A 15919-nucleotide genomic window follows, 5' to 3' on the forward strand; every position below is an offset into this window, starting at 1 on the left:
CAGTTAATGGCATTTTATTACAGCAGAAAGAACATGTTGAGCCTTGTTATACATAGTATATAAAGCACATATACTAGAAAACTAAAACCATGTCTCCATCCACAAGTGAGATAATGATGCTTTGTTACTAGTATTTAAGATGATGTCTATATTCTCACACTCAAGGAAGGATTTGTATTTTAAGTGACTTGGAAAAAATAAGAATTAAGGACAATGATAAAATAGAAAATGATTTTCTAAGGGGATTAAAAACCACTAGAGGGGAAAGTTAACAAGTTTAAAGGTTTTGCATTTATCTTTTGATCATGCAGTGTCACTCTTTATTTTCAAGTGACTTCTTTCCACTTCTTAAGGCCATTCATTATTATGTCTTCAAGCTAGATGAACCAATTTAAATTAGTGAAATAAAATATGCAGTCGTTTAGTAATCTTCAAAGTCTTAAAAATGACAATGATTGAACTAGTGTATAAAGGAGATTTGGAAACTAAAAAAAGTAGTTTAACCTTAACTGGTCTAAAGATGAAGTTTTAATGTTTTAAATTTAAAAACCCAACATTTTAATTGATGTTATCAAATCGGTTCGCACGTGAATACAATTTTTAACCAGGATTTACTTTTGTATATGTATTGTGCTGCAATAGGCACTGGTCCGTGATTTAGCCTTGTAATCTGGTCTATGATTCAGCCTTGGAAGTGCTACTACAATACAAGTAGTAGAAATTTTAAAATCACCTTTAAACCTGTATATTTACAAGGATAAGATGAACTGATATAATCAGTTTGACACTGATATTAGTGCATCTGCACAGGGGTTTACACTGTTCTAACTAAATCAGTTTAATTATACCAGTGTACCTTTTTATGTGTAGGTGTACACATAAAGCCAAGCATAATTCATTTTTTTTAAAACCTGTTTAACTAAAACTAAACATTTAACAGTTCATAGAAAATCTCTAGTAAAAAGTCTGCCTTCACAAGTGCTAAATTTATGTGGGGGGTTGGGGTAAGTCACCCGATACTGAATTCCCCAATTCCCCGAATGGCCCCTGGAGAGGAGGGGGTATGTGCCGGCCCGCCGGCGTCACCGCCAATCTCGCCTGCCACGACTTGATGGAAAAAGAAAGGTTCACCCGGGCGGTGTGCTGACGGTCCACGGAAAAGGGGTACCCGACTCCAAAGTCCAGGGGTCCTGAGGGCTCCTCCTCCCCTACACCCTCGCCCGAGCCTCCGGGATAGGGGCCCCGCTGGGGTGCCCCTGCTGACGGAATAGTCCGGCGGGGTACCCGCCCGCTGACGAGCCCGCCCTGGAGTCCCACCAGCACCTAGTGTCCCTGATACTGGGGCTCCTTTAGTCTGGATTTTGTCCGGCCCTAATGGGCCTGAGTCTCTAGACCGGGACTACAAAGTCTGCCGCCCTGCCCGCGGGTCTTCCTTCGTGACCAACCGGCCACCAGCCGCCAGAGAAGAGCCCCTCCGGCCGAGGTTCCCTCTCCGGGATCCTCTGTCGGAACCGCCGCCGGTCCCTGGGATACCTGTGGCTTGGCGGGACGCCTCGCTGCTCCCGGCTCCGCTGCGGTCCACTCCGCTGCAGCCGGGGTTTGCCGCGTGGCTTCCGATCCCGCTGGTGCACGCCTTGCTGGTGCCGGCTCCGCTGTCCCCGGTTCCGCACTTACCGGTTCTGCGCCTTCCGGCTTCGCTGCTCCCGGTACCGCCGCAGCCGGCTCCGCCGATGACCACGTCTCACGCACCACTCCCAGCTCCTCTGCTCCTGGAGCTGCCGCCGCTGGCTCCGCTGCAGACGACCTTTCTCGCGCCGCTCCCAGCTCCGCTGCTTCTGAAGCTGCCGCCGCTGGCTCCGCTGCAGACGACCTCTCTCGCGCTGCTCCCCGCTCCGCTGCTCCTGAAGCTGGCTCCCGCCGGGGCCTCCCTCTCCCTCTGCACGGGGTAGGGGTGCTCCTTTTATTTCCCCGGGCCGGTCCCACGCCGGCCCGGTTTACGTTCCGGGAGACTTTAAAGTCCCGACCAGACTTCCGGGTCGGGTCCCGGAAGCTGGGCGGAAACCCGGGCTTCCTTCCTCGGGCCCGGTCCCCTGTGATCCCGGCGCCCTCACAATTTAGATAAAAATACATACCAGAAGGTTGTTAAAGTTATAATGTTTCAATTAGAGACAGCTGGAAAAGGCAAAGTGTCTGTGGTAATGCCATACTGTTATTAGTTGGGAAAGGTGGGACCCAGTGTGGGCAAACTAGATGGAAATGGAGTGCACCTGTAGTTTGCAGCAGAAGATTTAGTGTGGGCAGATGTGTTTCTGGCAGCTAGGAGAGGAGAACCTATTCAGTTTTATGATGCTGCACTGCAACAGAAATGGCTTGAACTCTTCCTGTTCTATCTTGAGACTTCAACAGAAATTAATGAAGGATAAACTGGTTAGCCCAGGATTGTTTTTCATGGATTATTTACTAATGCTTTAGCCAGCCTTAATTTTAAAAGATTTAAGCAATGAGGCTTCCACTATTCCCTTTGGGGCTAGGGACAGAAGTTACACGTAAACTGGTTTAAGTGATCAGAAACTGGTTTAAACCTGTAACAGAACAGAAGCTCACTGAACATAAACCAGTTTCAAAATGGCTGAAACTGGTTTAAGGTGAACCTGGTTGAATGTAGCTTTCAGACTTAACGATTTCAGTCAAACCGGTTTATGAAACTTCTGTTGCAGACCCCTTCCTGGTTCAAATTAAATCAGAGTCCCCCAGCATCCCAGCTTGCTTTCCAGCCCTGGGCTGGGCTGTGCTGTCTGCTCCAGAAAGCAGGGCTGGTCCTGCCCCTCTGCTCCTTACCAGGAGCAGTGAGGGCTGCCTGACAAGGGAGTGAGGGGAGGGACAAGCCCGGCTGGTGTCCAGCCCCGTCTACAAGACAGTGGGGCTACACCCCCCTGCCCCTCCCAGCTAACGCTGGTTGTGGTCTGCGGCCAGGGAGGGGGGTTAACTACCCTTCTTCCCCCACTCAAATTTACTGCTGGCTGCAACTGTGGACTACAAATGCCAGAGGTACCTGGAAGCAGGAAGAGGAAGTGAACGCACAGGCAGAGAGCCAGGCTGTAGCACCCCCCAGCTTTTGGCCCAAGCCACTGCAGGCATGTGTCTGCATTTTCTGAATCAGTTCTTGTTCACTTCAGTTTCAGTTTAATTTCTGCAGTTTATACTAAACTGCAAAGACTGAAATTCAGCCTTGGGCTTGCTGACTGTCTGTACTTAGCCAAGAAGACCATGCCACAATTTTAACTTTTTTTTTCTTGATAGTCTAAATTTCCCCTTAAATAATGCTCTTAATCCTAGGCCACCTCTACACATTACAAGTATTGCACAATTAACTGGCTAATTGTGTAATTACCTGGGGACCAGCTACACTTGCAAAGTAGCTATCACAAGATAAAAAGCTCCAACCAGCTATAAAGTCAGACCTTGAACATATAAACTTTATAATAACTTTATAGTTGGTTGCTATCTAGCTTTAATTTGCATGGGTAGCAGGGTCTCCTCTGCTGCTGAGAGCCCCATCAGCTGATGGGGCTGCCAGCTGCAGGGGTATACCATGACCAGTAAAAAACACACGAGCACTAGGGATCATGGCAACAGGGGGTTTAATGCACTCCTGAGCTCTAGGAATCAGGACATCCCTAGGATGCATGGGTGAAAGAAACGCATGGGGTCAGAAGATTGCTGCAGAGCTGATCACCCTGCCATGAGGGTGTAGAAAACCTCTGGGACCCAAGGATTGCAGTGGTCTTCTGGCCCCATGGGTTTTCTGCACTGCTGGGGTGGTGGGTCACCTCTGTGGTGATCCTCCATCCGAAAGGATTTTCTACACGCCTGGGATGACAGAATCACCCTTGCAGCAGTTCTCTGGCCTCAGGGGCGTCTGGTGTGCACCTGTGACTGCAACCCCCTCAATTGGGGTGTGTGGGGCTCCCAACTATAGCAGCCTGCTTATTGCCAGTGCCGGCAGAGCCTGGGATTGGGCTCCCCAGCCACCAGCAATAAGATGCAATGAGTTCTAATGTATAATTGTATGAATCATGTATTAGATCCCATCATGCCTTTACCTGCATGTGTAGAGGGGGGCCTAGATACACACATACCATGAATTGTTTATTTACATACATTACAAAAATGGAGGCCTGTTGGAGATTAACAGGCATTATCCTAAGGACTATAGATTTACATTGACTTGTGTGAACTATCTACATATCTCCAGGGTAATGAGTCTTTTTGTTCATGAAAGTTTATTAGTGCTGGTGGTAGGTATGTTGGATGACATTTATATAAAGGTGACTGAGCAGGTGCTTCTCAGCATACACCCTTGAAACTGAAGGTACAGTGCCTCAGGACCTTGGTGCACATTTAAATAAATTAATGAAGAGAATCATACATCTTGTTGAAGTCTCCCTGCCTTTTAATGTCAGTAGGTTCTGATAATATTCATTTTAATAACTGAACTACTTAAAAACACAAAAGGGGGGGAAACATCAAATTGTTGTTGTCAATATATATATTTGCATCTTTTATCTGTATAGATTTTTCAACCGACCTATCTTTGCAAACAAGTAACTAAATCACTCACAGGAACCATTTTCCATTATTAACATATATTTGCCTCTAGAGTAATAATGACAGCTTATTCCCATTAACTTGACTGGGCTTGGATCAGGCTCCAGGCAGTGTAAAGAAAAGTGTAAAAGTGACAAGAAATATTGTATCTATATGTAAAACTTGATAAAAGGAACAAAGGGAGACAAAATATATTGCTACCTCTGGGATATACATGGAATTAACACTCTTCCTTTACAAAACATGTTTGATTGCAAATGGTCAGGACCTAGTTTTATATCTCATCTAACAATATCCAGTTCTGATAATAACTCCCACCTTCAGTGCTGGGTGGAAGTATGGGTTTTAGCACTGATTCAGAAGAGTGGCAGTTATGATTCATACTGTTTCCTCTATCACTTACCTGTTTCTTCTAGCTAACTTATCCTGGCATAGTTCTGGTTTGGACAGTAAAGATCTGCTTGTCCTTGGGTTGACATTAATTACTGATGGAGAATGTCAAAGTAATACTGTAAAGAAGGATAACCAGTTCTAACAAGGTTCATCATTGGAGCCATCTTTGGACCAGCAATCAAAATGATAAAATATTTCAGTAATTTGTGATATATTATCATCTGTGTTATCAAAAGGCAAAATTTTAGTTTGAGTTTCAGACTGGGGACTCTGCTTGTTTCATGATTTATGTCATGATTTTGATCTTTTTGTTTCACAGGCTGAAGGGGACCAATTGCCTCCAGAACATACTGTTAGCCAGTATGAGACATGTAAAATCAGAACAATCAAAGCCGGCACCCTGGAGAAACTTGTAGAAACCCTCCTGACAGCTTTTGGAGACAATGATTTTACCTACATCAGCATTTTTCTGTCAACGTACAGGGCCTTTGCCTCTACTAAAGAAGTACTAGAAATTCTTCTTGACCGGTAAGAGCCAAGTCACAGTTGTGGAGAAAGCTGTAATGGCCTTTATAGGTGGGATATTGCAAGAAATTATCTCAAATATTTTTGAAGAAGGCGTACTTAAGAAGCTAAATTATATACATGTATTTCTAACAAGCTTGAAAATTTAAGTGTTTCAGTTTAAACAGGGTTGAAAATGCCTCCTGACAGCCCAGTACTTTATAAAATAAGGAGACCAACAAGTAAAATGGACTGTTTGATTCTTTAGTAGAAAGGTATGACAATTGTAGGCAAGCTGTCCTCCAAACAACTGAACACGCTGCTGAAAAAATCAAGAATTAACTAATTCAGGCTATCACTATCCCTGTGCATAACTCTTCTACATAAATTGGCCTCTGGTGGATCAGAACAGGTATTTTACAGCCCTAAACACACAAAGCATTGTCCCTTACCTCATCTTGCACCACAGTATTCCTCCATATCTTCTGTCATTATGGGACATCTTTGGTTTTCAGGGGAAATCATGACTGAGACAGACAAGATGTACCAGGTGCTCTTCTCTAGGCACTGTTTTTGGGGAGCTCTGATGTTCACTGGCACCAAATACCACATCTCAAATGGAAAACAATTTGACTTCCAAGGAATCCAAGTTTAGGTGGAGCTAGCAAATTAAATATTACTTGATAACAATGTTATGACTACTATATAAGTGCTCTTTATTCTGCCTTTAGTTCTAGACCATCCTGCCCCAAAAGCCTGCTTTAAATCATTAGCACCTCTATTTTGAAAGTCATTTGTAGAATTCAGTGATTATTTGTTGTGTCCCTGCTTCCCTTCCCCCTCCAATTTCTGAGTGACCCACCAAAAGGAAAGAGTTTAATTTTATTTTTTCTTAGTGTGTTTTCAAAATTAGATGACACAGAATTGATTACAGATTAGAGCGGGAACCTGGTAATTAGAGCGGAGGACTGGTAGACAGAACTGTTGGACTCTAATCCTGACTCTCCTACTGACTTTCTGTAATACTGAGGAAGACGCATAAATGCTTTGCTTCACTTACCAGTAGCCATGTTCATGCAAATCAGTCAGTCAAAGATGACAAATAAAAAGCTATAGCCGTATCAATTAAAAATAAAACCTTTCATATGTAAGGTCATGGGTAAATCTGTGTAAAGCTTATATGTAAATTAGAAGTAAAATACACACTTCCTCATTAGATGCCCAGGGGATGTGTTTGGGGCCTTTTTCTCCCCAGAACATTTTAAATTTGGTTGCTCCAGTTCTTATTTCATGGCTGTTGTCTTTTGCACTACAGTAACACCCGAACAGGTCCTAAGGGAGATCATGGCCTCATTATGCTAGGATGTTGTACAAGCTCATAGTAAAAAAAGGGTCCTTACCCTGAAGAATTTACGTTCTAAAGTAGACAAAGAGTGAGAGAGATTATTATGCCAAACTTTGCATGAGGAAAATGGAGGGATAGAGAACACAGTCTGGCAGTTGAATGTACATCATTTGAGTACATATTTAGTGCCTTTACCACCAAACTGAAACTGTCCTTGTTCTCTGTTGCTTTCATTCTTATCCCAATCTGTGTATTTGTTCATTTACAAATTTAAAAAGTGATCATGTGCACAGATGGTAAAATCCAGAACCATTGTGAAACTCTGAACACTGGACTGGGGGTCAAGTAGAAATGTTAGGTTTGCAAGGAAGGAGTCCCCAGGGCCAGAACAACTCAGTTGTGTAGCTCAATGGCCTGACTAACCTTTACAAGGTCTTACATGGCCCTGCAAAGTTTGGAGGAAGACAGACTGACTGATTCTTTCTGCCTCCTGTCCACTGCTTTGCAGTAGCTTCTTATGATGTTTGTAAGGTTTGTGCATGCTGCACACAACCTGCCCAATATCAGCCCTTCTGTGGCTGAAATGCTTCAGTTCCAATGAAAAGGTACCCTTTGTAGCTATAGAGAAGCAGGTTGGATTTGCCACCTATATTTGCTACCTATATTTGCTACCTTTTCTTTTTTCCTATGGTTCACTTAGTAGGGCAAGAGGGAAAGTAAATAGATATGGACAACTACTAATTCATTAAGAAAATTTTGTAGGAGAGGGTGACTACTAAGGTTATATTTTATCTGATAAGCTGTTCTATTTAAGGTTCTAGTAAGCAATTTGTACATAAAACACACAGTGCACAGTTGGCACTGATTGGCAATGTTTGCTGTCTGGGTCAGAAAGCCAAGGATTGAAATTCTGTAGGAGGTCAGTTTAACTCATGCTAACTGGAGACGCATTAAAAGGCTGGTGGTTGGGAAGGTCTGATTGCAAATGCTCATGCTGTTCTTGTTTTTTTGATTTAATAGAGAACATCACCCACCAGAGTTCTCAGTCCAGCACTTTAATGAGCACTAAATGAAATACAGTAAAATAAACCGTCTATAATTGGGGGTTTAAGAATGTTAAGCTCAGGGTTGGGGACAAGAGGATAATCCATTGCAACAGCGGACTATACCATAGCCATCCAAGCCAACAGGTTAAGGTTTTGATTATTTCATGTGGGAGTCTACTGTTGTTTGGTGCTTAATCATTTTTAGTGTTAAAAATCAAACTCTCTTAAACTGCATTTAGATAAAGAGACTAAAAAGTGTCCCAAGGACAGTAAATGTTGTGAAATCATGCAGATAGATTTCTCTGTGCGGTTTGTGTGCATCTGTGTGTATGGGGAGGAGGCTACCCCCTGGGAAAGAGGCCTTAGGAAATTTAAAAAACTGTATTTTGAGGTCACAGAAAGGTTATGAAATTAAATGGTCAGTGGTCAGGAAATGAAAAAACAAATGTCCCTAGAGTAAAGAGAATATAGTGCATGTTTTAGTTTCTATGTGTTGCTTTTTAAATATATTTCTGTGTTGCTTTTTAAATATATGCATTAACTTTCTTAAGCTTTTATATTAGTACTATCCAATTGCCCATCAAGAATGACAGATTTCAAAGGAGTGTTTACATGTCTGGCCCCAAAGGGTGAGCAGGGGGGTGGGGAGGGGGGGCAGGCATGTAAATATTCCTGCTGCTGCCTCCTTCTCCACCCTCCAGCATGGGGGCTCCCTCCCCCCACTTGCATTTGCTACCTTTTCTTTTTTCCTATGGTTCACTTAGTAGGGCAAGAGGGAAAGTAAATAGATATGGACAACTACTAATTCATTAAGAAAATTTTGTAGGAGAGGGTGACTACTAAGGTTATATTTTATCTGATAAGCTGTTCTATTTAAGGTTCTAGTAAGCAATTTGTACATAAAACACACAGTGCACAGTTGGCACTGATTGGGCATGCCTGCCCTCCCTCCCCACCCCCCTGCTCACCCTTTGGGGCCAGACATGTAAACACTCCTTTGAAATCTGTCATTCTTGATGGGCAATTGGATAGTACTAATATAAAAACTTAAGAAAGGTAGTAAATATAGGTAGCAAATATAGGTGGCAAATATAGGTGGCATCTGCCTCTTCCCCTGAGCTGTGGGGCTTCCTCCCCTGAGCTCTGTGCCTCCCCCTCCTCCCCTGAGCTCTGTGCCTCCCTTCCCCTTCCTGCTTCCCTCCCTTCCCCTCCCTGCCAGCTGTTGGTAATAGAAGTTGTGGGGTGCGGGTGCACATCGGGCACCCTGCCCTGCCGGGTACAGGGGTGGGCACTGGGGCCGGACAGTGGGGGGTGCCACCACTGTGGTCCTCCCTGTTCACCTCCCCCAACCCTGCACCCACCCGAGCCCATGCAGTCAACCACCACCCTCTCAACACAGGCACACTTGATGAAGAGTGTTACAGACAGACACACACACAAACAGACTCACAGACAGCCAAACTAAGCCCCCCCCAAAAAAAAAAAAAAAAAATATATATATATATATATATAAAATTTGAGCTTAATAATTAACTAATTTAATATTAATTGTCACATGTATGCCATAACACGCACAATTTGTCCAGTGTGGCCAAGTTAACATTCCCAAGAAACCATTAATATTTTTGTGTATCAGATTTTGATTATGTAAAATGGGAGCTTAGAGTTGCACTAAAACATTAAAAAATTGGGCAGTCTGTTTCAAGTCCATCTCTTCCTTCCCTTCCTCAAATTTTCTTGGGAGGAAGACATAGAAATGGAATTGAATAAATATTAAACAAAGTATTTATTATATAGGGCTAACACTTCAGTTGACCTTTAAGGTTAGGGACAGACATTACACATAAACCAATTTAAGTGATCAGAAACTGGTTTAAACCTGTAACAGAACATAAGTTCAGTGCACAGAAACCAGTTTAAAAATGGCTGAAACTGGTTTAAGATAAACCAGGTTGAATGTATCATCAGACTTAATTGATTTCAGTCAAACCGGTTTATGCAATATCTGTCCCAGACTCCTTGCTGGTTTAAGTTAAACCAGAGTCCCCCAGCTTTCCAGATGCTTCGCAGCCCTGGGTTGGGCTGGGCTGGACTGGGCTATGCTCTCTGCTCCAGAGAACAGGGCTGGCTCTGCCCCTCTGCTCCTTAGTCTGAGCACTGGCAGAAACTGCAGGCACAGCAGGGTCTGCCTGGCTTCCTCCTGTTCCTCCCCGACCCCCAACCCCCACTTGCTGCTTGCTGCTTAAGCAAAGATTCCCCCTCCATCCCTCCCTAGTCCCACAGATCCTAGGCATGTGGTATGCTAATCAATGCTGAAAGGTGTCTGTGTGTATGTCTCCAGTTTCACTGTAACAGGCAGACAGCACAGTGTCTGCTTAGGGCTTTTTGGAGCTAATCAACAACACAGCTGGTAATGTCTCTCCATTCCTTCCTTGGAAAAGCTGTTTAAGAAGAGCTTTAACTAATGAGGGAGGTTTTTGTTTTGTTGATGGGTTGATAAATGCTGTGTTATCAGCTCCCTGCTGGCTCCCTTGCGTGTCAGGTTTGCAGACAGCATGAAAAAGCTGGGAGAAGGAGATTGAAAAGCACAGTATCATCAACAGATGCACGCACTGCACCCTCCCTTTGCCTCAGAGTGTTAGCCGGGGGCTGGTGTCTGGCAACACTCCTGTCCCTTGAGCAGCAAGTGGAAAAAAGCCTGGGACTGTGCAGGCCAGGGCAGAGGCTTAAATCCCTCCCTAGTCAGAGGTCCTGCTGGGGCCTGGCCATGCCCCCCTCACCTCAGTGCTGTCAAAGGGAAGGGAGGTCTGCTCTGCCATCCTCCGGCTTCTAGCCTGAGTCACTGCAGGCATGTGCCTGCATTTCTTCAGTCCAGAGGGAATGTCTGTTCAGTTACAAACGGATTCAGTTTAGGCAGGTTAAGCTAACCTGCAAAAAATTGAATCAATTCAGGCTCAGACTTCGTGTGTGTCTTTCCCTAGTCCATGTCTGAGCATGTGCATGTTGTCTGAGATTCCATTTAACTTGGTCCAGATTTTCATCAGCGTGCAAAAAGATTAATAAGCAGTTACCCATTTTGGATGTACAAAACTGTGGGCCACTCCTAAATGCAAAGGCCTTATTTGGTGCTGTGTTATCTGTTAATTCAGGGGAAGAATACAGGAGAGACCTAGTCCTGTGCCCTCAGTTTAAAAGTCAGCACCTCCCAGAATTGAGCTTTCTTTCTCATTGAATTATTGTGTATTGCAAGTAGCACTTGAAAGCTTGACTCAGAGATGGAGACACCCATAAACTGGTATTATTAAAAAAAATTGTCTCAGGCAAATAGTAAAAGGAAATGCCGTGTGAGTGTGTGTTAGGACTGGGTTCTGTATTTTGAACATCAGTACAAAAGGGAAGTGAGAGTCAAGGAGGGGATAAGAATAGGTAGGGATGTTTACTGCCTTTCTCCTAACATGTTGCTTTAAAGTGATGGGAATATCAGAAAAGCGCAAAAGAATCTGAAGGGAAGATTGTTAGAACAGTTTACCTTTTTCTGGCTCAATTCTGATCTCACTGACCCTTGTGATTCTCTTAGTGTCAGCCATGCACATATCCTTTACAGGAAGGGCTGCCTGAATTTGTCTGCATTCTCCCCAGCTTTTTACAATATGTGTTAGAATGAACAGGAAATCCCAAGAGGCCACAATTTCCTTTCCATCTCATGAATCTTAGGGGAGTAAAGTTTGGATGTCCTTGGATACTTCTCTTGGCTTTTCAGATATTATGTATAATCTGGAATTTTATAGCCTACAACAAAGAATAAGATTAAATTTATCCTTGAAGAGATTGATTGGTGTATGTACAGCTGTTGAATATGGACTTTTGAAGCAATAGTAAGGACTGGGAAAAAAGGAAAATTAATTGAATTGTAATTAACACAGTTTACATTGGCACACTAGGATATGATAGGAAAAATTTCAACTTGCTGCAACCTTCTTATTTCACATTGTATTCCAAGATATGGTATATATGATGTGTCAGGGGTGTTGTGTTTTATAAGACAAATAACTTCAGTTGCAATATCTAGAAAAGTAATGAATGTGCCAGCTCTCAGTATAGTAAATCAGACTCTGAGCCCTAGTAATAAAATTCACATTTGCACAGAGAGCCTTTATCACTTGAACTCCTGCATTAATTCTTAAGGACAAAAGTGGAGAGGACTATAGTTGTGTAGCTGCCCAGGGAGTATCAGTGCTCTGTAACCTCTCTGGCAAAAGTGTGTGATAAGCCCAGGCCAGGAAATGGGCTCCTTGATCTTAGATTGATTGATAGAGCTGACAAAACTCAAGTTTTGTAGGTAGGTTGCTGCTTCAGGACCACCGAAAGGATGAATTTCATACTCACAGAACATAATTTTTGCTTATGGAAATGTATGCTTTAGGAATGTGTATATATATCAAGGATGGACTGAATATTAGGCATAGCGTGTTGCAGGTTTTAGACCAAAACTATCCTGACCAAAAAAGATCACAAAGTTATAGTTACGCTGAAGACCACATAGGTTATGCTTGACAGTGGAAATGGAAAAATGGCTGTCATTCTTGAGGGAAAATTAATTCATCAAGTGTTGGGTCATGACGAAAAGACAATAGGTGGAAAAAGTTCAAAATAACTTGTGCTGTGATTAAATCAATTTTCATCTTGATGAAGTTTTGTTTAATCCCTCTGAAAAGCTGAAAAAACTTCCATGTTTTCCTACCTCAGACCTTTCCTAAGGCAACTTGCTGATAAAAAATATGGGTAATGTTCTGCTTTGCCAACATGTAAGATTTCATACAACCTAATAGGTTCCAAGACGGTTTTCCAGACAGCATGTTGTGCTCTTGATTTCAGATATGGACATGTAGGAATCAGCAGTTTCTCTCCATATATGGTCGAATGCTCAAGGAGATGCCTGTAATTTATGCTCCTTTTAATCCTGTCCATATGAGATAGCAAAGTAGGATCCTGTTCTCAGGAGGGGGGCTCCTAAAAACTAAACACACATGGACTCAGCCTTCTCACAGTAGGAAGCACATGACCATATGAGGTCTTTAACTGACAGTGTTTTCAACTCCAAGATGTGCTGTCTTCTTACGGGCACACCAAGCAAACTGTTCAAAAAGAAAACGATTCTTCAGGGAGAAATTCAGCCCTGATTTTATACCTCTGGAAATGAATAGGGTTGCACATGGTGGAAGATAAGGCACATGTTTAGCTTTGAATTTTAAATCAGTTTTTTCATACATTTAACATTTTAATTAAGCTGCCTTTGTTTTATGGATATATTATTAAAAGATAGTATCTAGTTTGAAAAGCAGATCATATAGACACAAGGCAGAGTTCAGCTGTGTCAGTTAAAGCAGAGGTTTCAATCCCTTGGGAAAGTTTCCCATTGATTTCAACAGGCTCTAATTAGGGTTTTTATTAGTCCTGAAAACAGTAGTTAATCATAGCCAGCGTCCTGGAAGTAAATCTATTTAACACTTTAGGAGTTCAAAGGAGTTTTTTGGTTTGGCAGTTTTTTTGTTATTGAACTCAAGCCTGGAGTTTCAATTTAAATTTTGATCTCTCCTATTTACAAAGGCTGTACTGTAATACTTAAGATAGACAATGTACACAAAATCTTGTGTCTAGCCTGGGGTTTTGAAAATGAAAACAAAGGTTTACATTTTCAAAGTTACCCAAAACTAAGTGGGTACTTTCATCCTTTAAATTAATGGGTATTATACATCTAAATCCTGTAGGTGTCTTTAAAAAGTTCTGCCAAAGTTATTAACATTATTCATCGTCATGATTTTTGCTTGCTTTGCAGAAGCTGAGTTAAAAAAGGACTTCAAATTTTAATGTGCGTGCAGAATCTTTGTGCAGTCCATGATGTGAGGGTGTTTTGAGAGAATTAAAACTGGTACCAGTTCAGCAGAACTGAAGAGTCTGGGTCTCTACTCTCACTGAGTTTAGGAATGCAGTGGGATATGCACCTTCTTCAGCATATCCTGCACACTTAATACTTAATCCTGCACACTACTGGGTGGTGCCGAAGAACGCAGTTAGTGTTTAATGGGAGTTGAGATCACACTGCAACACAGGAGTGTTCTGCACATTGCAGGATCAAGTGCTTGCTAGAGATCATTCCCTGTATACTGCTGTATTAATCATGTAAAAAAGGACAGAGCAAGACTGCAGTCTTATTGTACTGGGCACTGAGCAACCAGAGGGGACTGGGCAGTTTCTGACCCTAAGAAGATTCAGGCTAAATAGATAAGTCAAGTGTAGGTGGAGGAAGGGACAGAATATATAGCATGAGAAATGGGTTGAGGGCAAGCATCAAACTACTTCAGTGCTTATTTAGGGGGTGTTATTTTGGAGGGGATAAAATAAAGGGAAGGGAGAAAGGGACAGGACAGGTGAGAAGAGAGGAAGCAGGTAATTGGGCTCAAATGAGCTCAGCAAGGTATTTGTCCAGCCTCCTCTTAAAAACTGCCAGAGATGGTGACTGCCTCACCTCTGCTGGAAGTGTGTTCCAAATTCTAGGTGCCTGTACAGAAAATAAGTTTTTCCTTATTTCCAAGTGAAACTTCTCCTCGATTAGCTTGTGTCCGTTGGTCCATGGCTTCCCGGGGGGCGGGAGGCATTTCTGAAAAGTTGTTCACCTAGGTCCTGGTGTTCTCCCTTGACATATTTGTAGGTGGCTATCAAGTCACCTCTCAGCCTTCTTTTGCTCAGGCTGAACAATCGCAGATCTCTTCTCATAGGGCCTGTCCCCCAGGTCCTTGATCATGCAGGTGGCCCTTCTCTTCACCTTTTTGAGCTTATCCACATCCTTCTTGAAGTGTGGTGCCCAGAACTGGATGCCAGTACTTTCATGGGACCTTCTAGGACCATGATGACAAATCATCCATTTGATTATTGACAGTGCCCTGCACATTCCAATCAGTTCTGACTTGCAAAGTACTTGTGTCCTGTTTTAGTCACCACCAGTTACACTTTACACTACCAAAGATATTTATAAACCAGTAAAATAAGTGTGTGAGATTTATTTTAAAATCAGTACTACTACAGACCCTGTGTGTGAACTATAAATGTGATAAAATTACCTCAACTGGTCATTCTTGTCTAACTCATGACACTTTAAAGAAAGCACCATGAGTTAAACTGATCTTCCTGAGTCAACAGATGTTAACTGTATCTCTGTAACCTCTTCTCTTAGGTCTGCTGGACCTTTCCTGTCTCTGCTGCTGTGTCTGGATGGGAAGGGGAGAAGGCAGAGCAGGGAGGTCTGTTCTGGGGTTTTCCCAGCTGTGCTGGAGTGGGGTTCTGGGTGGACTGGAGCTCCCTGGAGGTGAGGAGCTCCAGTCCCACTGTCCCCCCCCAACCCTTCCCCTTCAGCACAATTGAGAAAATCCCAGAATAGACGTCCCTCCCCTGCCTTTTCCCCCTCCCATCCAGAGACAGGGGCTGGACTGTGCTGCAGTAGTTTAGTGCCAGAGCAGACAAAAATTAATGAAGGTGCTTCGTTTTGGAGCATCTTCATTTGGACCCGCATACAATGAGGGTTAATTTGTTGTGCAATGCAAGCTCTCTGCAGCCATTCTCTTCTGTTAGGACATGGCTTTAGACCACTTTCAAGGGGCTGATCATGTGACAAATGTCATTTCTGTCTGCACCAAAAGATATTAAAGATCCCACAACATTTTCAGTATTGCATTTGGCTTATTTTCATTTACCAGCATATTTCTTCCCTTCTTCGTTATCTTATTGTGTACTGGTTGCTTGCCTCCTTCCACTTCAGAGATGGCAACATTTTAGACATGCAATATATATATATATATATATGTGTGTGTGTGTGTGTGTATATATACACATATATATACACACACAGTGTGAATTGAAAGTGAATGAAAAAAGTTATATCCACATAAAAATAGTCATTTATTGTTTGCTTAATCACATTTAGCCCTTGCTTGGATTTATGTTTGAGACCTACATTAATTACTAGACT

General features: G+C 42.8%; 1 protein-coding gene across 2 annotated transcripts in view; it reads left to right on the plus strand.

Annotated features, from left to right (window-relative positions):
- The window catches only part of RGL1 (ral guanine nucleotide dissociation stimulator like 1), a 109440-nt gene that overhangs the window by 30854 nt on the left and 62667 nt on the right, over positions 1–15919 (plus strand). For both annotated transcript variants that reach the window (XM_019530973.1, XM_019530975.1), the window contains exon 3: positions 5321–5529. In XM_019530973.1, coding sequence (XP_019386518.1) covers positions 5321–5529 — 209 coding nt within the window. The remainder of the gene's footprint in view (positions 1–5320; positions 5530–15919) is intronic.

The sequence above is a fragment of the Crocodylus porosus genome, unplaced genomic scaffold (genome assembly GCF_001723895.1).
Source record: "Crocodylus porosus isolate Cpor-Errol unplaced genomic scaffold, CroPor_comp1, whole genome shotgun sequence".
Classification (NCBI taxonomy): domain Eukaryota; kingdom Metazoa; phylum Chordata; order Crocodylia; family Crocodylidae; genus Crocodylus; species Crocodylus porosus.